At 33.5% G+C, this 27984-nt stretch overlaps 1 protein-coding gene across 1 annotated transcript in view; it reads left to right on the forward strand.

Moving 5' to 3' along the window:
• LOC134699308 (uncharacterized) overlaps nucleotides 1-21253 on the forward strand; it is a 49341-nt gene extending 28088 nt beyond the window's left edge. Inside the window, exons 4-5 of the mRNA XM_063560921.1 lie at nucleotides 10014-10512; nucleotides 15766-21253. Coding sequence (XP_063416991.1) covers nucleotides 10014-10512; nucleotides 15766-19369 — 4103 coding nt within the window. The 3' untranslated portion in view covers nucleotides 19370-21253. The remainder of the gene's footprint in view (nucleotides 1-10013; nucleotides 10513-15765) is intronic.
• Nucleotides 21254-27984: the final 6731 nt, after the last annotated feature.

Consider the following 27984-nt stretch of genomic DNA (forward strand, 5'->3'; position numbering starts at 1 on the left):
GATGTAACTTTGGAGGTAAGTTGTTGTAACATGTCACTTATACCGTGCACCGTCACCGTGTTGTCATATAAACATGACCCGTGCCGATGTAACTTCGGAGGTAAGTTGTTGTAACATGTCACTTATACCGTGCACCGTCACCGTGTTGTCATATAAACATGACCCGTGCCGATGTAACTTTGGAGGTAAGTTGTTGTAACATGTCACTTATACCGTGCACAATCACCGTGTTGTCATATAAACATGACCCGTGCCGATGTAACTTTGGAGGTAAGTTGTTGTAACATGTCACTTATACCGTGCACCGTCACCGTGTTGTCATATAAACATGACCCGTGCCGATGTAACTTCGGAGGTAAGTTGTTGTAACATGTCACTTATACCGTGCACCGTCACCGTGTTGTCATATAAACATGACCCGTGCCGATGTAACTTTGGAGGTAAGTTGTTGTAACATGTCACTTATACCGTGCACAATCACCGTGTTGTCATATAAACATGACCCGTGCCGATGTAACTTTGGAGGTAAGTTGTTGTAACATGTCACTTATACCGTGCACAATCACCGTGTTGTCATATAAACATGACACGTGCCGATGTAACTTTGGAGGTAAGTTGTTGTAACATGTCACTTATACCGTGCACGATCACCGTGTTGTCATATAAACATGACACGTGCCGATGTAACTTTGGAGGTAAGTTGTTGTAACATGTCACTTATACCGTGCACCATCACCGTGTTGTCATATAAACATGACCCGTGCCGATGTAACTTTGGAGGTAAGTTGTTGTAACATGTCACTTATACCGTGCACAATCACCGTGTTATCATATAAACATGACACGTGCCGATGTAACTTCGGAGGTAAGTTGTTGTAACATGTCACTTATACCGTGCACAATCACCGTGTTATCATATAAACATGACACGTGCCGATGTAACTTTGGAGGTAAGTTGTTGTAACATGTCACTTATACCGTGCACAATCACCGTGTTGTCATATAAACATGACACGTGCCGATGTAACTTTGGAGGTAAGTTGTTGAAACATGTCGAAAATACCGTGCACCATCACCGTGTTGTCATATAAACATGACCCGTGCCGTTGTAACTTCGGAGGTAAGTTGTTGTAACATGTCACTTATACCGTGCGCAATCACCGTGTTGTCATATAAACATGACCCGTGCCGATGTAACTTTGGAGGTAAGTTGTTGTAACATGTCGAAAATACCGTGCACAATCACCGTGTTGTCATATAAACATGACCCGTGCCGATGTAACTTTGGAGGTAAGTTGTTGTAACATGTCACTTATACCGTGCACAATCACCGTGTTGTCATATAAACATGACCCGTGCCGTTGTAACTTTGGAGGTAAGTTGTTGTAACATGTCACTTATACCGTGCACAATCACCGTGTTGTCATATAAACATGACACGTGCCGATGTAACTTTGGAGGTAAGTTGTTGTAACATGTCACTTATACCGTGCACAATCACCGTGTTGTCATATAAACATGACCCGTGCCGTTGTAACTTTGGAGGTAAGTTGTTGTAACATGTCACTTATACCGTGCACAATCACCGTGTTGTCATATAAAGATGACACGTGCCGATGTAACTTTGGAGGTAAGTTGTTGTAACATGTCACTTATACCGTGCACAATCACCGTGTTGTCATATAAACATGACACGTGCCGATGTAATTATGGGGGTAAGTTGTTGTAACATGTCACTTATACCGTGCACAATCACCGTGTTGTCATATAAACATGACACGTGCCGATGTAACTTTGGAGGTAAGTTGTTGTAACATGTCACTTATACCGTGCACAATCACCGTGTTGTCATATAAACATGACAAGTGCCGATGTAACTTTGGAGGTAAGTTGTTGAAACATGTCACTTATACCGTGCACAATCACCGTGTTGTCATATAAACATGACCCGTGCCGTTGTAACTTTGGAGGTAAGTTGTTGTAACATGTCACTTATACCGTGCACAATCACCGTGTTGTCATATAAACATGACAAGTGCCGATGTAACTTTGGAGGTAAGTTGTTGTAACATGTCACTTATACCGTGCACAATCACCGTGTTGTCATATAAACATGACACGTGCCGATGTAATTATGGGGGTAAGTTGTTGTAACATGTCACTTATACCGTGCACAATCACCGTGTTGTCATATAAACATGACACGTGCCGATGTAACTTTGGAGGTAAGTTGTTGTAACATGTCACTTATACCGTGCACAATCACCGTGTTGTCATATTAACATGACAAGTGCCGATGTAACTTTGGAGGTAAGTTGTTGAAACATGTCACTTATACCGTGCACAATCACCGTGTTGTCATATAAACATGACCCGTGCCGTTGTAACTTTGGAGGTAAGTTGTTGTAACATGTCACTTATACCGTGCACAATCACCGTGTTGTCATATAAACATGACAAGTGCCGATGTAACTTTGGAGGTAAGTTGTTGAAACATGTCACTTATACCGTGCACAATCACCGTGTTGTCATATAAACATGACAAGTGCCGATGTAACTTTGGAGGTAAGTTGTTGTAACATGTCACTTATACCGTGCACAATCACCGTGTTGTCATATAAACATGACACGTGCCGATGTAACTTTGGAGGTAAGTTGTTGAAACATGTCACTTATACCGTGCACAATCACCGTGTTGTCATATAAACATGACCCGTGCCGTTGTAACTTTGGAGGTAAGTTGTTGTAACATGTCACTTATACCGTGCACAATCACCGTGTTGTCATATAAACATGACCCGTGCCGTTGTAATTATGGAGGTAAGTTGTTGTAACATGTCACTTGTACCGTGCACAATCACCGTGTTGTCATATAAACATGACCCGTGCCGTTGTAATTATGGAGGTAAGTTGTTGTAACATGTCACTTATACCGTGCACAATCACCGTGTTGTCATATAAACATGACAAGTGCCGATGTAACTATGGAGGTAAGTTGTTGTAACTTATCATTTATACCGTGCACCGTCACCGTGTTGTCATATAAACATGACCCGTGCCGATGTAACTATGGAGGTAAGTTGTTGTAACATGTCACTTATACCGTGCACAATCACCGTGTTGTCATATAAACATGACAAGTGCCGATGTAACTATGGAGGTAAGTTGTTGTAACTTATCATTTATACCGTGCACAATCACCGTGTTGTCATATAAACATGACACGTGCCGATGTAATTATGGAGGTATGTTGTTTTAACATGTCACTTATACCGTGCACAATCACCGTGTTGTCATATAAACATGACAAGTGCCGATGTAACTATGGAGGTAAGTTGTTGTAACTTATCATTTATACCGTGCACAATCACCGTGTTGTCATATAAACATGACACGTGCCGATGTAATTATGGAGGTAAGTTGTTGTAACTTATCATTTATACCGTGCACAATCACCGTGTTGTCATATAAACATGACACGTGCCGATGTAATTATGGAGGTAAGTTGTTTTAACATGTCACTTATACCGTGCACAATCACCGTGTTGTCATATAAACATGACACGTGCCGATGTAATTATGGAGGTAAGTTGTTGTAACATGTCACTTATACCGTGCACAATCACCGTGTTGTCATATAAACATGACACGTGCCGATGTAACTATGGAGGTAAGTTGTTGTAACTTATCATTTATACCGTGCACCGTCACCGTGTTGTCATATAAACATGACCCGTGCCGATGTAATTATGGAGGTAAGTTGTTGTAACATGTCACTTATACCGTGCACAATCACCGTGTTGTCACGTTCATATAAACATGATCCGTGCCGATGTAACTACGGAGGTAAGTTGTTGTATCATGTCGTCAATACCATGCACAATCACCGTGTTGTAACTTTCAGTAGGCCGGGGTAATGCATAATACAAAGTTATTAGTAATAAAAAGTCTAAGGAAAAATCTTAATCTGGATAGAGATTTGAAATTAGTATAAAAATGTCTGCTCACAGTATTTTTGTAGAAATCTAAGTTGACGTTACACAGGTTATATACAATACACCACACATGATGTGTTGATTGGTTATTCAGTCATTCATGCTTCTCTTGAACTACATTGAATTGTTGGAAAACCTCTCGATGGTATCCCATTATATATTGGCTTTTATTTATAAGTTAAAGAAAAAGCAAGATTACATAGCCCACCGTTGGTAAGAGATATAATTTCAAGTCAAGTATTTCAATAAATTGATCATGGACCTTCAAGGGGCAGCAACAAATCCCGTCGAGAATATTCTAGAAATATTTGTCGTAGAACGTTTTACTATGTCAGAAGACGATTATATCATATTTTGATTTTGTTTGTGCTTCGTCGTGGAAAGAAAGCAAATACACGAAAGCAATGTAATAATACTATAGGTTAAACAGTTATAGTTATTTACGATCTTATCTGTAAGTAAAAATTGTGAAAAAAGTATACCAAGAAGGCAATGATTGTAAATTTGTCATTTTAAAAAGTCATTACTATCTAAGTACAACGAAGTGAACAGTTAATTTATGGCAACAATTAAAATAAAAATCTTATATATTTGAAAGGTCTGAAATGAATCAAAACTCGTTGCAATCCAAATAATTATACCACATGCATAAAGCAAATTGAATACATAACTGCATATCAGTTAATAGCTTCGCGTTGAATAATCGCTGAGTCAAAACAATATTAAATTGTTTAAATATTGGACCAGAGATTTCCTCGTTTATATACCTGTAATAAATCTGGAACGGGATTTGTCACGAATATAAAGACGTATTGACTGCCAATACACAACTGTAATAAGATATTTAATACATCTAATATCACAAACTATTTTGTTATTGAGGTTACAGTAGATTTAACCTGGAATCCAAAGTAGTTAGCTCATTCCTGCACCCGGTTATAATGTGTATTGGGAAGCTATTTGTGACGTCATAGAATTAAATTCAGTCTAATTTGGGGCGAAAATAGTTCTTAATTCTTTGATTTTTATCATGATAATCTACTAAGTACTTAAATTTGCGTTCATTAAGTATAAAGGAAAGGTCGTATATATCAATACTTAGCCTTACAACCGGACTTCTTCACGGGGGAATCGGTGCAATTATATAGATCAAAGCTTAAGCATAATATAGTTGTTCACAACAGTCGACACACAAACTGTCAGATTTAACGGCATACGATATATATGACCATATTTACTTTATCTGTATGGTTGACTATGGTATTAAAATAAGGACTTTTCCTGACTGTCAATACTATTAGTTTCCTGACTGGCAATAATAATTGTTATGAGGGGCGTTCTTCTGAATGGTTGTGGTAAATACGTTTGCATCCAGCACCATGTTCCCTCGGAATGTGGAAGCAATATCCGATGTCTCTTGTTTGAAAAGTGACATGCCCTCTTAACGTACACAAATCCTTGCAATACGTAAGGTTCATTAGATGACCTATATTACCTGGTAAAACATCTGCCCCTTTCAAAATACTGTGTTTCCCCTTGTTTTCGACTTGAAAACCGGTATGTTCACTTTGAGTGATATACATTCTAGTAATTTAGTTATTTTTGATTTGAAATGGTTGCGACTGGACGTGACTCTATCTGATTCTCGATCTTCCGCTTTCAGTACTCTTCTAGGATACCTGTCATGAAAAAACCCAACCTTTAAAACAAAAGAAAAAGGGCATAAGATATTTAAAAAGCAATTATCAACCACAAGTCGATACAAGACGCCCAACACCCCCTGATAAAATAAAATAAACTTGATAATTGAGAAATAAGAAGCCCACAAAACGGGCTGAAAACTTTATTTTGGCAATTTTTAGTAAAATGATATTCTATAAAAGTCACTAAAAGTACACACAGAAAGAATCTTTTTACACAAGCAGGTATCAACACATTTATTTTGTATAAATAACTTACTTTGTCACATTAAAAAGAACAAATTAATTGACATGGATGAACTAATTGGTTCTCTTTGATCTCGATTCTTCAGGATACTTATATTTCCTATATGATATTGACGACAATCTCAATATCTTAAACGGTAATTTGTTTTTTATTGGGTGAGGGATTGACTAATGTATAAAAAACTAAAGAAAATGATTTTGCAATGATGTCAATGAAATATATTTATAGTATACTTTTCACACCTTTAAAAAGTTTTATGTAAATACTTTTGATGTATTTGTTAAAAAGTACAAACTATAATAATTATTGACTCTAGATGTAAGAAGTATGCTCATGGTTGTACGCATTGACACCGGAACATTTTTTGATAATTTGGAAATATTTTTGTTTCTTCTTACGAGAGAGAAATAGAGAAAGAAAAAGAGCTAGATCTCCCACTACCAAAGTCTGCAGATAATTTGAATCATTTACTGCATGTTCAGCCTGGTTGGCGAGTTTAAAAATTTGCCTTTTCAACGAAAAGTATCTTTAAGTTGTTGCTTGTTTAAAAAAAAAAACAGAGTTCCAAAACGGAATTTTGAATAAGTGGGCGATAATTGAATGGTTAATGGCTTGAAGACGAAAAAACGTTCCCCTTATCTCTCTAAACATCAGATTTAAAATTGCTTCCCTTTATTGTTTTAGGTTTCATTTAATAAATTAAGAGATAAATGTCACTGTGTCTGCGTCATATTTCAAATTAGAAATTAGAAATTAGCCAAAGATTCGATAATGGCGTGGGGATTGATGGGTACATATTTATAATGGTAATAATGATGTTCTATAAAATTACAAAAATAACCGCATTTTATGTCAACTAACCGTATTTCATGTCAACTTTAACTATCTTGTAACAATGGATCGATTGGACTTCAATTAAGAAAATCAATGGTTTTATATCTATATATTTATCACCAAGCATAGTGTTACCCACTGTGTCAAGTTTGATCAAATTCCGATCAATAATGCCGCGATTTTGTCTTTATGAAGTGTGTGATTACTTGGACTCAGACCAGCAAATTCTGTTGTAAGAATTTTGTAATACGTACGTCCCTCCCCAATGTAAAAATACCTATTTTCTGAACCACCTGTAGATTACAAAGTTAATTTTCAGTTCAGAATAGCAGAATGGATATTTTTCACTAATTATTAGATTCATCCACCGAAGAAAACCTATAGATTCCCATACAATGCGAAAGAAGATTCAACATTCAAGGCCCGTTTGTGATTAATTATGTAAATTCTCTAGGGTCAGTGGGGTTAGTGCTGCTATGTGAGCCTGCATGCTTCTGCTTAACCGACCATCTATATATATATATAAATGCCTAGAGAACATTAATGTCAAAAATATTTGCAACAGCTGAAAGTTATAAAAAATTTAATATCACCAAAAGATAAATGTGAAATATTTCAATTTACATGTATTTTCTGTTTCCATGACAACTGGTTACTAGAAATCTTCGATGGTCATCTGAATAGAATTATCAAATTACGGTGTTTCTCTCTACTATCACAGGACCCTGCATGTGTACAGTCGCTCTGTCCCTTTTTTGTAAATCAAGTAATATACGTACATGTTATTGAAGGCTTCGTCGGCGATAATATCTTGTGTATCGACTGCAGTTGAAGTGCAACAACTATATACTGTATAAACAAAAGCTGCCATTTGCCTTAAACCCTTTAATTATTTTAGGTCACGACAGTTCTATTTATCTATAGAAAGATTTTTAGATTTGATACCCAATTCCATTTACAAATCTGTAGTGAATCAATTTGGTATCATCCAAAAATTATTGAGACAGCACACCCACCAAGATGAGGGTCTATACTAGTGTTATATATTAAATAACATTGTTTGGATTTACTTCAGAGAATATTGTAGTTCCGTCAAAATACAGAGTCTACTGCAAATTGTTGTAGAGTAAATTATGCTTCCCTCTAAATTATATTCATTGGTTTGATGCAGATCCAAGATTTTGCAAAAATGGTATGGGAGTCGTTAAAGTATATGCATTTACCAAAGGTGTTGCCCCATAAGGGACCAACTACCTAAATCAGCCTCTATTGGTTATTTATTTTCGTCTTTTTCCCGCATCTCCTTTTATTCATATAGGATACTTTTACTTTACCATAACCGGCTCTTGTAGCTTGTTAAACATAAACCAATGAAATTTAATATGTTTTTCTATAAAATCCAACCCAGCGGCAAAGAAGCAATTTGATTGACTAAAATAGTTATAAAGATATTTATTGATAAATAAATAATTGTACAGGATACGAAACATTTACAGATTGTCATCCTTATTTTATCTGAGGCTTCTTTAATATGTGTTATAGTATTCTGACATTTTATCAGATTAACAATGTATTATGTTTTATGCTCTATTCAAGGGCATAATGTTTTTCGGTATGTGTGTCCGTTTGCTCGTTCGTTCGTTCGCTCGTCCGTTCGTTCATTCGTGCGTCTGTCCCGTTTCAGGTTATAATTTTTTTTGTCAATGTACTTTTTTATGAAGTTGAAACTCAGTACACATGTTCCCTATAATATCATCTTTATCATTTTGGGAGAGAACCGTTTGCGCCAAAAATGCGTCCTTTTGCGCCACAACTGCTTTTCTTCCAAGCTACGTTTGTGCCACATGTTTTAAAATTACATGGTATCATTTGCGCCAAAAATAAAACATACGATTGCGCCAATTAGAAGAAGAACGACTTCCCTACATATCTTCTTCTTACTGTTGCTGCATGGGTACTTCCCAATTTAATGTATGTAGTAGCTTATAACTTCACTTTGTTGTCCACAAACACAAATATTGAAGGTTAAAATGCATAAAACAGTTTATTATTTCCAATAATAATAAAGCTCATACGCATGGTGGGAACAAAGCACTGTGTCATCAACATATGTGGCTAAAACATAATCAGAAAATTATAAAGCTTATATTTTCTTCTCTATTGGCATATATCTTTATTAAATATTCAGCGAAGCAATAATGTATTATTCTCTCACTAAACATTGACCGTCAAATACAATTTAAGTAATTTCTCCCCAGATGCGCATCTTCATGGTGAAATATCTCCGACCATATGATACTTTTTACGCCAAAAATAAAAATAAATATACATGTATATTAATCATTCATATTACTTATAGATATGTGTACAGGTAAATTGGGGAAATAAGTTCCGAATTTTGGCGCAATTGATACATTTGGAAAACAAAATTTGGCGCAAATGATACCCCTAAAAATTGTAATTGGCTCAAAAGGACTGCTGCCATAATTTTAATGCCAAATTTGAGTTTTTACCCCAATTTCAGTCCACTGCACATAGATAATGAAAGTGCAAGTCGGGTATCCGTTTGCTATGGACATATTTTTGTTCTCCTTGGCAAAAAAACCGGCAAAAAATCCTGATCAGTCGAACACTTAATAGCTGCACAGGAGGGGAGGGAACTTGAGAAAGCCTACTTTTATACAAAAACCCTTCAGTAGGTGACACACAGATGTTTAAACTGAGAACGGTCATTTGAGTTTATATATATTGAAAAAGTATTAAGCCATACCGGTCTTATTCATGCCAAAATTTGAATACAATTAAAAAGGAGTTCCTTATTTTCTTTAATCACATTTCGCTTATGAAATTGCGGTGTAAATATTATTTTGAAGTATTCAGACTTCAGTTCAAATAATATAGTTAGTGACAAATTCATTATCCTGTGTCTAAAAGTGAAAAATAAATAGTTAAAAGAAATTATTGACATAATTCATTATACAAAGAAAATTTTTGAGTGCGTCACTTCGATTTTCAATACTATCAACAATCTACTGTCTATAGACTTTTTGTATTAAATTAAGCATATCATCCGTATCTTCACGAATCATTTAGTTCCGTTTCTGATTTATTTATTTAAATTTTAATTTTCAACAAAAACATTGTATAACATTTAATTTTTTTAAATAGAATTTACACGTACGTCAGTAACATTGAATAAGTTTAAAAGCAAACAATATATTTTTGTCTATTTATTAGGTCATCGTACTGGCCAGAGACAACCGGCCACACCTAGAAGATCCAGTACCCCTGTCTTGTCTCAGACTCTTCCAAGTTCCATGAAGTCACCCAGAAAACATTCAGTTGCTTCCAACTCATATCAAGGTGTTCAAAGACCGCCTTCACCTGTACGCATGCGCAGTGCTTCCCCTGGACCTAATCCAAGGAAATTACCCACTCAACCGAACTTATCTGGAAGTAGTAGTAAATCTAGTTTGTCATCAAATAGCAGTAACAATTCTAGTGTGAATGTGACTAAAAATAATTCTGTGTCGAATCCGGGAAATAATAAACTGAGATCTCCGTCACCGGTTCCGTCCAATACAAAATCATCAAAAGTACCAGGGATACCTAGTAACAGACCAACATCTCCGATCAAAAGATGCTCATCTCCAGCACCTGCAAAAAGGTGCACCTCACCTAGTCCTGCTAGAAAAACTCCGACGCCGTCAAAACACAAAATTATTGCAACATCAAGGTAAGAATATAGGATAAAAAAACCTTTTCTTTGTTTCTTTTAAAATGTTTAGAATTTATATTTAAAATGTATGAATCAGTCAATGTAACGTTAGACTAGTATAGCCATGAACGAAGTTATTTGTATAATATGTGCATTTTTAAATGAATTCAACACCAGTGTTTAAATGGAATTCGTTTAACCGTTAAAGGTAAACAAATACATTATGGTAATAATCAATACATAGTTTGAACATTGCAAATCTTAACAAGTCGAAACTGTTAAATCAATACCTGTTAATTGACAAACAATTTAATTTTTCACTTTAATTAAGCCTATTTTTATGATATAATGAAATTATAGATACATTATCCTAAAGGGGGCCTTTGAAATCGTCAGTTTGTTTTTATACTGTCGTACACAATAGCGAAACTTGTGGTATTTAGTTTAAATTTTGAAGACATGTTCGAACCTATATACAATACCTTTGTGTAATATTACCTATTTTCTTCTAACCATTTAAATTGACATTTTATTTGTGATGAAATATGAAATTTTCTTTGACAAAACAATGAATTATTGAAATGAAAATCAATTTATCCTTGATTTTTTATTGAAATTCCATTATGAAATCTTCTTTGATTTAGCTGTTAAAATATTCACAATCAATATTTGACAATACATTTACCTTGTCTTGTCCAAATACCCCTTCCGATTTGAAGGTAGATTTACATTAAAGATTTTAAGAAACCACAATTATCATGCTTGTTGTATCTTTTGGGAATCTTTGCCATAGACATTGTGTAATATAAATTCATTGTACGCCTATCAATTTAGAAAATTTCAATTTGAATACATAATTTAGTTAACTATTTAATACAAACATACAGGAATTTCCTATTCGATCAGATATTTAAGCTACTTTATGCAGACACACATAAAGCTGTTTAAATTATTACTTATCCCCTTTAGTTCTATAAACAGATACTATATAGGGACGATAGAATCGCCTACAAAATCAATTGGTACATTCCATAGACTTTGTCTGTTGTTTAGGTCTATTATCGATGTCTCCATGAGTGTTCTTTGTCGAAGTGGAAGATTTATATTACCTGAATAGATCATATTAATTGAATATTATCAAGATAGGAAAAGCTTTGACCAAAAATAATGCTTTTCGACTTTAATATATGAATAAGGATCCCGAAAAACATGCACCAAGCTTATATAACTAACCCCTCCCCCCAAAAAAAATAAATAAAAAAAATGATAAAAAATAAATAAACTAAAAGAAATAACTAGAATTATGCATACTCGTGATACTTTTTCAATATATATAAATACGACCTTCATTTATATGTTTTGGAGTTTGACGTCCTTTTTTCCTTAACTAGTAGAGCATCTGTATTAACGGTCCGGCTGAGGTCCACCTCCGGGTGCGGCGTTTAAGACCCATTGGTTGGCTCAGGCAGTTATCTGTTCTTTGGTTCCCTAATGTCCATTCTCAATTTGATTATTTTTTCAAATTTTGTTTTAAAAAAACCATTCAGTATTAATTGAGCAACGTCTTAAAACACGTCTTGCTTCCTTTTACATATTTGAAAAGCATTTCAACGGCGAAGAATTGTAGATAAAAGAAAAATAGTGGCCTGAAATTTTAGCTGACTCAGCTGATTTTTTTATTTCAAATTTAGTATTCAAATGGATTTCATGTTTTCAAATAAGTACATAAGTAAGGACGACTTTATTATTTGGTAAGACTTCATAAAATTACTTTAATATTTGGCAAGACTGTGTGACATTACTTTATTATTTGGTAAGACTTTATGAAATAAATGTATTATTTGGTAAGACTTCATAAAATAACACTGAAAAATATGATTAATATTACATTTAGGAAGATTACCATTATAGAAATATGCTGATAATCTGGATTAAAGCATAACTTCACTGCCTGATTTGAAGTGGATAAATCTAATGTAGTATTGTTACCTTAATTGGTTTATCCTAGACTTCGGAGATTAAAAGTCGTATTTCATGACTTCATCAAAAACTCTGCCAAAAGTAGTTAATTTTTATATATTAATGAAATTTTTATCGATTGAAATTTGTCAGAATACAATCTAGGATAAATTTTAGTATTGAATTTTGGCCATTCTCCAGTAATCAACTTAAATTGGATTTTGAAGTGCTATTTCATACGATAATATATTGGTTTGCCCCTGTTGTTAACACACTTTGTCAAAATTTTATAGGTACAAAAGTAGATATAAAACCTTCTGTTGAAATTCTTTTGTTTGCTAAACACAATTTAGTAAGCAATTACAGTTTATATGAAAGAAATACGTGTATAAAACATTTTAAAACCGAAAGTTCAACGGGTCACTCCTATTAAATTCATTAGACTAGATTTTCTTAAAAATTGTATTTATCTTTTCAAAGAGACATGTAATGAAAATTTAAAAATAATCTTGAAAATGAATGACAATTATTGTAAATACGTTAAGTCTGATATGTTTTTTAGGATTGGGGTATAATCTGGGATTATATGATCTCATGCATAATTTATTGATATATTTCTTGAAGAATCCAAACAAACTTATTTGTGGCAAACAGCGGGAGTTGCGGTTTTATTCTGATATACAATTTTAGCAGTTGAACTTTTGACAGAATTCTTTTATTCTGTGTTAGTTTTGCATCTCTCTATGGATTTGTATTGTATTTATGTTTGGGGATTCGATAACAAACTAGCGGAAATTGGCAGAAACAGTTTACTTTGTGTATTGCTGTGCACCTGTCGTTTCGTTTTTCGATCTGTTGTTGGCGCTTACCCCATCGCAAAACTTGAACATTTTTTGCAAAAACTTGCCAACTTACAGTCTCTTATCGTTTAGTTCGAAAGGAACTGAGCTTTACGGAATTGATTCAAGCTATGTTCAGTTTTAGATTTAACAATTTTGGAGAAGCATATATATTATCTTTTAAAATGATATTACTCATACGAACTGGATAAAGTGGAAAAACTTGTGTATTTGTATGCAAAATAGGCTTCAGTGGAAGGTATTGGTTGATTTCTGCTGCACAAGTTTTTCGTTTACTATATAAACCGACCGTTGGTTTTCCCGTTTGAATGGTTTTACACTAGTAATTTTGGGGCCCTTTATAGCACGTTGTTCGGTGTGAGCCAAGGCTCCGTGTTGAAGGCCGTACTTTAACCTATAATCAATAATGGTTTACTTTTTAAATTGTTATTCGGATGGAGAGTTGTCTCATTGGCACTCACACCACATCTTCCTATATCTAATAAATGCTTTCGTGGTGGACTGGACTAACTATTCCATTCGTGCGAAGACACCAACACACTGATAATCATTTTTTTTTGTCAATGGTCCCTATATAGAAGACTGATGAATATATATCAAATCTGAGCGTAGGCATCAAGATAGCGGTCAGTATTCGTCAGTCTAGTGAAAGTAAAATTGTTCTGTCAAAAATAATTTGTAAAACGAGTATTCTTAACTTCCAAACACAACGACCAAATATAGGTGTGAACAGATAATTCCAATTTTATGAAATACACATTTTTTACAGCTAATTTTCTTATGCATGTAAAGCCAAACTTTGGTTGGCTTGCTTGCTTTGCTTGTATAATTGTTAATACAAGCTTTGTAAATAAGATTGACATCTTTAAACAATATATATAGGCATAGTTTTACCTGTATATATAATATTTGAATTTAATTGGGTGTTATCCTTATGATTATACAATATAAAAACAAAGCAAGCAAGCTAACTTAAGTCTTGCTCTACATGCTTTAGGAAATTAGCTGTAAACAAAACTCGTCATATATCTATCTGATCTTTTAAAATCTACAAATATTTTAGTACACGAGCTCACTAACAGTGAATGTTTGTACTCTACGTGAATCATCAGTAAATTCATGTTTAATCAGACGGAAATAATAAATTGTACTCTGTGTGTCCAAGTTTACATTTTTACCCCCAACTTGGAGGATTTCAGATAAAGACACATTTTGTTCAACTATTTAGAAATGAATACTTGTAGTTTATTTAGTACATCTGCGTTGGTGTCCATTTAGAAATACACGGTATTTGTCTGACTTTACAAACTATATTGCAAATTAATTAATTTTTAAAAATACAATGTGAAGGTCTTAACGTAATATTTTTTCTATAATGTATACTGAATAAAATAAATCTCTAAAAGGAATTGATTTTCTCCACTAGGTTTATACGAGTGATAGGAAAGTATAAAAGGAGTTGAATTTGCATATTTTATTTTTAAATAGGAAATATAACAAATCTGCCAAAACTATAGTATCTTCATACCGAATTTTAGACCTTTGTGGACATGAAGAGTCTATTAGAGTTCATTGAAAGTTTATTTTGGTAACATCGGCAGTATAGGTAATACCTATTACCATGAATGTGTTTAAAATATGTTAAGGTATTCAGACAAAATATTTATAAGGACAAAAAACTGTATGTATTACAAATTACATAATACATATATGTTTTGTTAAGTTGAAATAGTCAAAAACTTTTTTTTGAATTTTCCAAAAGAAATGCTTTTAAGTGAAAAGAGGGGACAATAGCATTCAAACTGGTTGCACGGAGACATGTTTTTGTGTCTAACCAAACTTAAAAATAAATTTGAAATATTTTATCATATCAATAATCATTTGTTGTCAGGAAAGCTTTAAAATGCTCCAAGGACATATATTTTAGTCGATTTATGTCACTAGTATATATATATAAGTAAGTTCCCTTTTTCTTAAACGTTTAAAAAAAATATGAATTCATTTCCTTATATCTTTTGTTATGTTTCTAAGCTCAATTATAGAATACTGCGTACAGTAGGAAGAATTAATTACCATTTAGGATATTTTTGCAATAATAGATAGTTTTCTGTTTAGTCAATGAATAGTACTTTCTGTTTTGTGTACTGTTGTTGTTTAATTTATATATGAAGGAGAGGCGAAAGATAACAGAGTGGCAGTCAAACTCATAAATCCAAAATAAACTGCCAACGCCATGGCTAAACATAAAAATACAAACAGACAATTAATAGTACAAAAGAAACTTAAGACTAAGCAGCACGAACCCCACCAAAAGCGGGGGGTGATCTCAGGTGCTTCAGATCCTGCTCCACATGGGGCACCCGTCGTGTTGCTCATGTATGATATAATTACTGAAGGGAATAATTTATTTTTTTGAGGTACTCTAAGTTTATAGTTTTATTTCTATTTATAGGTCTACACCAAATACACCAGGATTACAACGACGTCAGCTACCACACCAACCAAATATGGATTCTTGTGGAAATAGCGAAAGTTCAAATGGTTCCGTACCGAGTATGGACCAAATTAGTACAATGACTCTGGATGAGTTTAAAAATTTATTGAATAATGCTTTATCTGTGCCGAATGGAGAAACTTCCGAAGCTAGTGTAGATTCGCCTCGGTCTCAAAGTAGTACTGACAGTTACAGAAACTATTCAGCGAATACAAATAAGAAACCACCGGTCGCCGATCATTCGAAATCTAAAACCTGGTCTCATTCTAAAACTGCGTCAAATGTTTCCAAAAGTTTTGATTCAAATCATAGAAGTGTAAAAAATCACACTATTTTAGAAAAGCCAGAACTGCCCGAGAAACCGAAAAAGTTGGTCTCTTCGTCAGGTTCTTGGAATAGACCAAAGACTCCAACTAGTTCTGTAAGACCAAAAACACCGGTATCATCTGTGACAAACTCAATCAGACCAAAAACGCCAGTTTCATCTGTGACAAACTCAATCAGACCAAAAACGCCAGTTTCATCATCTCAACCGAAAACACCAGTGTCTTCTGGTCGACCAAAGACACCAACTTCAAACATTAATTCAACTGATGCTTCTACTTACAAAAATGTATCGAGTGAACTGGCAAGTAGAAATTCTTCTTTAAAAAATAGCGCAGCAGGAAAATTTGTAAGTGATTGGGCAAATCAAAGTACTGTAAATTCACGGTATTCCACAGAAACAAATTTAGGAAATGATGCTCCATATAATACAAGTGTTTTTGAATCTAAAGACCTTTCAAAAACATATACAAAGTCATATGACACAAGTGATAGCACGACACCGAATAGTAGTCAGGTAAATACATCACGTGACAAATCATCCATGGGAAGTTTTACGGGAATGATGGCATCAAGGTTCTCGCAAGATTCCGATGACACCCCAAAAGCAAACACAACTCAAATTCAGCCGTCATCGTTTCGAACAAGTACAGAACTTAAATCAAATAAAAGTGAAACAAATTCCTCTTTTATGTCTGGTAGATCTAAAAGTGTAACAATGAAAAGCGATGGATCGTATATGCCCCCAAAAGAGGACGTTAAACCAAATGTTGGATATGTTTCGATAAATGCTGATGACTCTCAATACTGGAGAAAGCAAGGCGGTAGTCTTACTTCATCTAATAATGTTGTTGAACATGTTCAAAATAAACTTGGACTAACAGACAGTAATAGAAAGGATTTAAGTGTTACAAGTGAAAATGCAATGGAAAGCAAATTTGACCTATTTAAGAAAACATTTCAGTCAAGTAGTGTTTCAGAACAGAAAACAAGTAATACGTCAGACTTTCTGCGAAATAATCCGTACAGTAGAGACAATTCTGTGGAGCAAAAGTCATCTGAAATTATCTTGCCAGAAAATAATAATGACACTGATCGTGTACTTCCTCGTCCGTCAACACCTTCAGGGCGTTGTACACCCTCTTTAATACCAAGACCATCTACCCCTATTGGAAATCTGAAAGAACTAAAAGAAAAAGCAGAAAAATTAATAAATGATGATGTTACAACTGTTACAAGATCGATTGAAAATTTGACGTCTTCAATTCTCACGGAGCAGACGTCACCTGTAAGTACAGAAGCGCCTTCTAGAAGAATATCTTTGCCAGCACAAAGTTCGATGTCGTCTGGTAGAGCTGTTGTATCATCACAAAGCTCTAGTAATACAAACAGTGCAGGTAGACCGCCCACTCCTCGTAAATCAAACATTCTTGTTAAAGCTCAGTCACCATCAGCTTCAAATGGAACGTACACTAGTCAGTTCATGCAAAGACGAGCGATTACACCTGGTCCCAGCAAATCTGAAAGTAAAATGGAACCAGTCAGAAGGTCGCGGACGCCTGGTCCAAATGAACTTTCTTTGAGGCGATCCGAAAATTTTGAAATGGACCTTAATGAAACAAATACAAACAACACGCCACGTAAGCAAAATGTAAGAACGAGTGCTAACTTCAGCGAGCCACGACAAAGCAGAACAGTACCATCTAGCCCTGTTGTACAAAGGCGATCTGTTACTCCTAGTGGACTTTCTAGACAAACCGCAGTTGACGAAGAAACCGTTATCATGGTAGATAGGAGCAAAGGACAACACTGTTTAAGTGTGCAAAGAAATGGAGAATCGGCTTATAAAAGTCCTAAACCTAGTTCTAGTCGAATTATAGCTAGATCTCCTGCTGCCGGAAGATCTAAACAAAACGATATTGATGCAACAGAACGGAATCGATTGCGTTCTAAAAGTGTGGATGTTACTCAACAAAATGCCCGGAGTAAAAGTATTGATAGGACACGAAATAGAAATGAGTCTGGTGAAGTTGTTCTTTCTGTAAATAAAACTGATGGGTCTCATGTTATCAATAAAAGAACAGAAGCTTGGGTAGAGGATGCGGTAAAAACTGTTGCTAAGACTCGTCACGGGTCAAAATTAAACAAGTCTTTGTCTCATGGCTATCAGAGATCAAAAACTCCAAGTCCGATGGACATGCGAAATCATAAATCAAAGTCATTGGACGAAATCAAGGCAGAACTTTCACTGCCAATTAATGGAATAAGTTTAAACACAGAAACTCTTGAAGCACCCCCTGAAGACCCAGAAATGTATGCAACCATGGATAAATTATTTAAAGAAATGAGAAAAAATGAACTACGGGCCTCTGTGAATGAAACTCCAGGAAAAGCTCCGAATGATATTACTAATGGCATTAATGATGATGAATATTCATTAGACAGTAACGAAAATGTTAAAAGAAAAGTGTCGGTACCGTCTCGACCATCAAGCAGACAATCAACACCGTCACGTGAGTCTGTGAAAAGTACACCGTCTCGACCGAAAACGCCGTCAATGTCACGGTCTAGTTCGTCTTCTCAACCTATAAATAGACCAGCATCAACACCTCCACGACCTTGTACTCCAACAAGGTCAAAAACATCTTCTCGACGATCAAGTATGCATTCTGAGGAATCATCTGCTTCTTCGGATCAAATTAAAAGGTCGAACTCTAACCATGCCACAATATTAGTTTCCAAAATTAAAGAAATGCTTAATGTTAAACCACGTAAAGACAATATAGATGGTCCTAAAACAAGGATTCCTGCCCCGGCTTCCTTGTCTAAATCAGGGAAGTCGAGGTCTTTTTCAAATTTATGTGCTGCAACTGAAAAAGACAATCCGTACAGCCGACAATCATCTGGAAGTAATATGTCAAACGGTGGCTTAAATGGTGACGCGTATGATGATTACGATGAATGTGGAAACGAGGTTGGATTCTATTCAAGAAATAATGGAAGTGACAGTAGCTCTGACAAAAGTGATAAATATAGATCAGGGTCGGGTTCTAAGACACCGGTTCCTAAAATAGCAACGCCGCTGTCTACCGGAAGGACATCGTTATTGAATAATCCAAGAGACAATTCTTCACGCTCTTCCTCAAAATTGATAAGAGCAGTATCGGCATCTAGTTTATCAAGTACGACTTCCCAGACATGGTCTTATACAGCTGGTGAAGATGACGGGTATGTGTAAACAAGATATTCTGAACCGTGATAGGCATTTAACTGTAATACATGTATGGAGTTGTGCTTTTATTCTGCGTTGAAAAAGATACAATATATAGGCTTAATCTTGAGCTACAATATTATTTCAGCATTACATGGATCGAAGGTTATATTACATACAGGAAAGAAAAAGAGTGTATACCTTATTATATTTGGAATTTTCATTCATAATCTGTCTGTGATATTTATCTTTTATTTTACCATTTCATTCAGGTGATCTCATTTTCGTGACATTTTTATCTGAAATTTTAAGTGAAAAGTGATGGATCGATATACATTATTTAAAAAGGATTAAGTAAATTTTTCAGTTTATATGTAGTTATTTGATATAAAGTCTATTTATCAGACAAGGTTTTTACCCAAGGAAATTCTATTTGCCAATTAGTATGTTAATTTAATTATAGGTAGGACTGCTTGCGGAACGTCCATATGTTGATGGTTACCGTCATTAGATAAGGTTATTGAACAAACTAAAAAGAGTTGGATAAGGTTTGAAATTTATAATTTCATAAATATCTATATTATACAAGAATAAGACATATTTTAGGAGAAGGTTTGACTCAATATAATCATATAAATCTGTTATCTTACAAGTCCAACATTAAAAAAAGAAAATTAAATCCTGTTGTACAATTTAAATTAAACGGATTTTTATCAGTTTAAATTTATTCAATATAAGGCTGGTATTACATGAATCATCGCTTGTAAAGAAGCTCCCTGTTCAACAAAGAAATACCTTGAATAAAATGTTATAGTCTATTAAAAATGCTTATTTCACAACCCGAAAAGGTATTTTAATCTTTTTGATAGGTTTACCCTCTTTGAATCTTTACCACTTCAACAAATGCCTTTCGTTATAGGTGATTGCTACTGAAAATTTTGTCTAAATATTTAGATAATAAATGTATACAGAGAAAAATCATTTAATTTAATTTAATAATGTTATAATTTTATAAATTTCTAAAACGTTAGAAAATTACAGATATTTAAGATATGTAAACGTTACTAAACCCACAGATACTGGAATATGTTATTATTGTTTGTGCCAATTACTTGATGATTACGATATTTCGAATTCATATTCATATTTAAATAATTATTTTCGTATTTTATGCAAACGAGCATGTTTAAGTGCCGGTAATTCATATGCTGTCTGACAATTCTTTCTATCGAGAGTAAAATACGAAACTAAACTTTCCATCTTTACATTCCATTTTGTATATTATTTTTGTTTGGTGCATAAGTTGCTATCACTATTTGTCTATGCAAGTCGTTTACAAAGATAAAAGTGTGCATTCCCTAAATATTGGTACTAGATTTTCAAGTTGAAAAGCATCTGTTAATTGTAGACATTATTATATAATTCTTCAAATTTGTTGGTTTGTCAAGATTTATATTTTGGCGGGAAACATGCGAAACAGTTATGTTTTATTTTGTGCCTAAAGCAGACTTTAAAAGACAAAAATAGTTGAAGGTCTGTATTTCGTTATCTATTGATTAACAGGTGATTTTAAACATGGTCTAGATTAGAAAAAAAGTGATCCTATTTATATTTAGATAAAATAGAATTATTTTTATAAATAGTTGGCTTGGTATGAAAGCTTCTTGTGTGAGTTAGAAATGTATGTAGACCCAAACTGCAAGGTAGTGGTGTGTTTATAACAGTATTATAGGTATATTTGGTTTAAGAGAGACAATTCACACATGGTAGACCAAAGGGAGATGACTCTCACAAGGTGTATATGAAATCCTGTGTTATCAATAATTTAAAGCTATGTCTGTGATTATTTATTTATGTATTTTTGTGACTGTAATGACTTGCTGACAGTATAAAATAAAGAAACAAACTTATCATTTGTATTATGAATTTTATACTGTCTTAGATTAGAAATTCCGTAATCTTCCATTGTATGTAGCCTTGTTTCTGATTGTAACTTTCCGGGTGTTAACACGAGGAGGAGTATCAGTAGTTGAAGAGCAAATGCTGATCTTTCAGGAAACTGAGTTAAACCAGGTTGAACCTACCATGTTTTCGTAATATGCCATGTACCAAATCAGGAACGTAACAGTTGCTATCAAATAGTCCGTTTCCATGTAGGTTTGTTTTTGAAGCAGTCAAGAGTGTCTGTTATTTCGTTGTTTTCAACTAAAAGTTGAGGGGTTTCCCTCCATTTGGGTATATTTGGGTTTGTGGCGAGGATTTGTTTTCACATAATTGATTGATAAGTATTGAACAGCGGTATACTACTGTTGCCTTTATTTAATTTTGATTTGTCGTGGGGTTGCCTTTTTTTTTGCAGTGTCTTGTTGGATCTTATTTCTTCTTTTCCATTTGACCGTGTTGTTGTTTTTCTTTGACTTATGATTTTTGATTGCCCCTTGCATGTCTTGTCTTGGTATTTTCTTTTTAAAAATGGGTAAAAATATGGAGTAACAAGTCTGTATGTGTATAATATGGAGTAACGAGTCTGTATGTGTACCTTTTAAATGTTAGTCATTGTTAGAAACAATACCCTTAAGTAAATATACAATTACCACATATGCATATACATGTTAATGTTGCTTTATCGAAAAAAAAAGTATTATCTGACCACTGGATCAGGCAATATTGCCATTATCACATACATAAATCAAACCGACTTATGTTTCAAATAGTTTTCCATGCAGTTTATTATGGACTGCAGTCTCCTTTTTTTTTGTCATGGTATTTTCCGTCTTTGTTTATCTAATCAATTTTACTTCTATGGTTTCTTCCTTTTTCATTTCAAACAGTTTTTCGAACGAAATAGTTTTGGAAGGTATCATGTTCCAATCAACTGAATTTAACCCAGTGCAAGAGGAATATATGGTAACTAAAGCAATGCATGTTTATAATCATTTTAAGATACAACCCATATTGCGATTCAAAAAGTGGTTAAAAGGCCTTTGCTCTTATGAAGTTTTGTATTTTGGACGGTTATGATCTCGGCGAAACTCACTACCTAGTGGAGCCAGTGAAGTACACGAAGAGGAACTCCAGTGTGATTGTAAAATATTTTTAAAGAACGAGATTGCCTGAATAAAGTGTTCCTTCTGGTCGATATAAAGGAAGAGAATATTCCAAAAGAAAATACAATAAAAAAGACTGGTAGGAAGAGGAAATATAAAACAATAACACAACTATGAGAACAAACAGCAAAAGAGAAACAACAATCTACAAACACGACACAGAAAATAAAAAAAATAAGCAACACGAATCTTAAAGACAACCAGGGACGGGAACTAAAATGTCCCGGAAGGTAAATAGTCCCTGTTATATAAGTTGCACAGGTCGTGTTACCGTTGTTAGTTAAAACAAAAAAACGTAAAAGTTTGAACAGGTTTGGTAAAGCTGTGTAAAAACAGGAAAACATGGGTTTGAAGAAAAGCTGTAGTTCAGCGTTAGATGGTAGAACCTTTTGTACTAATACTGAAAGTCTAAAATGCGTGATATACATTTTAATAAGTGGTTAATTTTCACGAAATCTTGGCGAAATCTGTTTACGCAGTTTAATTCACATTTTTTCGTACAGGAGTTTGATTTTCCTCAAAGATGAAACTTACGTGATGGATATTTCACGATTTGTCTTAATCACCAAATTAGTTTATATAAACCCACTTTATCGTAATGACATTTCACCAGGTAGTGATACAAAACTAGCAAAAGTAATCTTAAAAATGTGTGTTTGGCTTCGTTTTATGCAGATTCTTGGATGAAGAAAAACTAAACGATATTTAGGGAGGGGAAGTATTGATCATAAAAAGAAGATGGACAGACCAAACAACGACCAACAGATAGAAACAAGATTATGTTTGTTATTTAGTCAGGTCTGGTTTGATGTTCTATGTAATTTTTCATATTTGGTATCTTCGAAGCTTATTTTTAAAAATCACCAATATTCATGGATTAAGTAAAAATTGCATTTTCTTGAATTGGCCAAGATCACCGTAAAAGTCCATAAATTTTTCGTGTAAAGGTTGTATTTCGTTGACCCTTTCAATTCATGGTATGCATAACCCACGAAATACACAAATATTGGTATACCAGAAATTATCATAATTAATCTGCAGTAAAATCAAGCAGTCAATTAACGCCTCAAGCGAAGCTGAAAAAGTAGCATCGTTTCGACATAAAACCCCGACATAAACTCCGTCAATTTCACAATCTAGTTCATTTTCTCAACCACGACAAAAGCCATTATCCGCGGCCTTCTTCTCCATCAAGGTCAAAATTAAGCAGCAGTTTAAATGTGCATTCTGGGGAATCATCTACATCTTAAGATCAAATCAAAATGTCAACATAAATATCCGCCTTTTCAAAAGCTTTAAAAATTGATCAAAGTCTCAAATGGTTTGGTTGCAATATTTGGGACAACATTTTTCTGAACAATTACTAAGTTCCAAATACAATTCCATTATAGCCAGGTGCACATCTTCAACATATGTGCAATAGTCTCTTGACATTTCAGGGATCTAGGCTGAATTCCTGGCAAACATTAATGAAATGCTTTATGTTAAACCACATAAGTAAAAAAATCTATGGAAGGAAAACAAGGATACTGTAAGGTTCGTATCTCTCAATTCTATTTGTGTTTCATTTCATGTATTTGTGTGCATTTGTTTATGCTGGGATATCACTTGTCATTTGTAAAAGATGTTCTCATGCAATTAGTGATCAGTATCATGGACATTTCCTCAAACTCCTGGATAAGAATGTATCTCCTATGAATGAATGCATTTCTGATTGAATGTCTTTAAAATGTAATTAATTCTATGTCCAAGTATCAAATAACTAGACGTAATATAAATAACTATAACAATTTCATATCTACTGAACAAACAGACTTGACCGGCTGAACTGAAATAACTATGTATCTTGTATACTTTCTACTTAAGCAATGGTTACCAGTGAGTAAGTTTAAAACTTGTGTTCAAAATAAATTTTAATTGAAGTTTGGTAACTTATTGGTCAGAAACTAAATCCAATTCTTCACATCATGATTAAATTTAATTCAATGTTTAACTAATTAATATATAACTAAAATTGAGAAAGGAAATGGGGAATGTGTCAAAGCGACAACAACCCGACCATAGAGCAAACAACAGCCGACGGCCACCAATGGGTCTTAAAGCATTGTTTAACTAAAGCTTTTCTTTAGTACTATCGTGAATAAATATAGATGAAATATGAACTATCAAACAGTCTTTCTCCATTTTTTTTTTTATAGATTTCAGTTTTTTTCCTTTTATACAGAAATAGAAAGTTCATCTCAAGCCATTATCAAATTTTGAAGTTTTTTAACAATTTTACTTTTTTATAGCTGTTTCATGTAGAGATTGTTTATAATCAGTAACTTCGATCTTGGAGGTATCTAATGACCAATTTCCTTTCAGATCGGTTTGCTCTTATCAGTATTTATATAAAGAAAAGGTTACAATCAATAAAAGTGATAGGTCTAGCAATAATAAGAGCGCGTTTTCTGACAGTAAATAAAGTGACTTTATATCATCATGATTTATATACTATGAAACCAAATTAGGAATATCATTATTCTAGTAAATTAATACCCCGCAATTTAGTGATTTGTTCAAATGGAAAACTGCTTTTCTTATAAAAAAAAATTACAATCTTTTTACAATTGGTTCAATGCCATTCTTTATCTTAATGTCATTTATATTTCTCGGATTCTTGTAGATAGTACTTCATATATCTTCTGTATGAATTTATCAATTTGATATAATATGTAACTTACTTTTAAGCAAAATACAATTTTACTCAACATACAATTTTATTTTCAGGCTGGAGCATCCGTGGTTCTTTTTCCCCAACATAAAATCCTAACATACATGTATATTAAATATTAACCACCAGTCTGTTAATATGTGTCCATTGAAAAGATCGCTGTGTACATAGTATTAACAATAACTGATGCGTCTGAACGAGATGGTTACGATAGTCCAAATAATAATAATTTCCTATTATACGTTTTTGTCAAATTGGTATTCTTGAACTTTAGAAGTAGTCATAATTTATGAATAGCATAAATGAAATTTAATTATATTAACAGTTTTTATATTACTTCCGGTAACCTTACATCGGTGTCAAAATAATGAAATGTTATGCGACTGTCAAACAAGTGAGAGGTTTAGCTAGCTTTATAAACATATTTAATCTATCATTTTCTACATAATTAATGTCTGTACCAAGTCAGGACGATGACAGTTGTTATCGTTTCGATTGATGCGTTTCAGCTTTTATTTTGAGACTTTCTGTTTATTTACTTTTTTCGGTATTTTTGCTATTTTACTTTTTTTGTAATACTAGAAATGTTAGATTTCAAATACTGGAAAATAAAAATTCTGATTCCCTTTGTACGTTACAAACCACTATGCCAACAACAATTTATACTGTCACGAATCGAACTCAAAGTTTATGATGGTTTTAAGGCTATTGAAAAAACGAAACGTAATATATGGTAGGTAGATGTTTGATTGTTCTACCAGGAAGGCATCAATCGCTGTCCACAATATTTGAAAGGATTCAAAGTATACTTTATCAAAAAATATAAAGTTTAGTATTTGCAAATTGTTTTCAGAAAACCTAATGTATACACACAGAAGGAAATATAATTTTTTTCAAAATATCACTTCGACTTGTAAGTTACATTTCTGCACACTAATAGGAAGAATGGGTTGATTTTTGGTTGCTTAGCACAAACAGGATATATCGCGGAGATTCTCATAGGAAGAAAACTATGGTGCCAAATAAAACTAGGCCAGTTGTTTTTAGCATTGTATTATACTGTTAAATGATTTAGTGCTGATAGAAAATCCAATAATTGTTGTCAGTATAATAGACTTTGATGCGACTGTCACACAAGTGAGAGGTGTAGCTAGCTATAAAACCAGGTTCAGTCCAGCAATTTCTTCACAAGAAAATGCCTGTACCAAGTATTGACTATGACAGTTGTTATCCATTGATATGTTTGAGTTTTTACTTTTGCCATTTGATTAGGGACTTTACTTTTTTAATTTTCCAATTGCAACCTTGATGTGTGTTACGAGATTTACAAAAGTAACGACATTATAAAATTCCAAAAGGTTTATTTAATCAGAGAAAGCTTTTTATAAAGTTGTTTTCTGTAATATCAAGAGACATAACTCTTGATGGGCAAATGACAAAAAAGATAAATTCTCTGATTAATCATTACTCGACCTGTTATAAATGGTTCTACATTTCAAACTGCTTGTTTATTAGTACTTTATTTTGTTTGTAGTGAAACTATATTTGTGACAAACAATCATTTTAGCGTTCTGAATATGAATAAAACTAACTTTCGAAAGAAATATATTAAATTTAATACTTTATAAACTATAAAACTGGTTGTTAAATAATAAGTGCTATAAAATAGAAAATGTGGCACAATCGTTAATGAGACAACTCTCCAAAAGAATCCAAATGATTAAGAAGTATGTATGATCAATGAGCATGTTAAAAAGTTTTAAAAAATGATCTTCAATTGTGTTTTCATTAATGATATCAAACTGAATAAATATTGTGATCATAGCCCCAGAACGGGATTTATAATAAATAAAAGATATGAAACAGTAATAAGAAAATAATAGTTTATAGAATTCAAAGTAGATGGAAGTAAACTTGAAATTGTAATCTTTGAGTATACTAATGATTTCTATATGCATCTTTGTTATATCTTGTGCTGAGAAGCTATCTCATTGAAGTGTATACCACGAATCCTATCGATTCATTGCTAATTTAGAAATAATGTTGTATTAACTTGTATGTCATGGTCTTTAAAACCGTTAGAACATGCTTAATTTGACATTATCAATAGCACAGTCAATAGGGGAATCAGAAGAAAAATATCTGCTGAATAATCGCTAAGGCATATAGACAATTTCTTTTCTTCCAATATACTTTTATGCAGACATTGAACGATTGGAAAATAATTAGATATAATGAGTTGATTGATCAGTTGTTGTTGTCTTTATTTGGTCCGATATACTAAGACGAATCGCCACTTTGTATAAGAATAACAGAAACAGAAAATATCTATGTTTTATATAAAACAAACTCATCATATATCATTGTGTATTTGCGCCAGTCTTAAAAAGACTCATCAGTGACGCTCGAATAAAAAAGGGATAAAAAGCAAAACAAAGAAAGAACTTAAATTGCATTGGGGACCAGAATTTGCTAGATACAGCTAAGGTAATTTGTTTCCCAATCCACTATTTATAAATATGTTTTAAAAAATAAGATAATATATTCCTGAGGTACAAAAGAATAAGAATTTAAAAAAATCCAAGTTTTGTATACAGTTGATTTATAAGTATGACCATATCAATGATTAATCATGTCAACACTGGGAATAAAAAATCCACAAGGAGTGACATCGACCCTTTTGGTTGTAAATAAACTCATCATATATACCAGGATTACATTTTGTGTATACCCCAGACTCATCAGTGATACTCGAATATTTTACTCGAATATTTTTTTTTAGGATAAATAACTAAACAACTAGATAAATATAACATTATATT

The sequence above is a fragment of the Mytilus trossulus genome, unplaced genomic scaffold (genome assembly GCF_036588685.1).
Source record: "Mytilus trossulus isolate FHL-02 unplaced genomic scaffold, PNRI_Mtr1.1.1.hap1 h1tg000050l__unscaffolded, whole genome shotgun sequence".
Lineage (NCBI taxonomy): Eukaryota > Metazoa > Mollusca > Bivalvia > Mytilida > Mytilidae > Mytilus > Mytilus trossulus.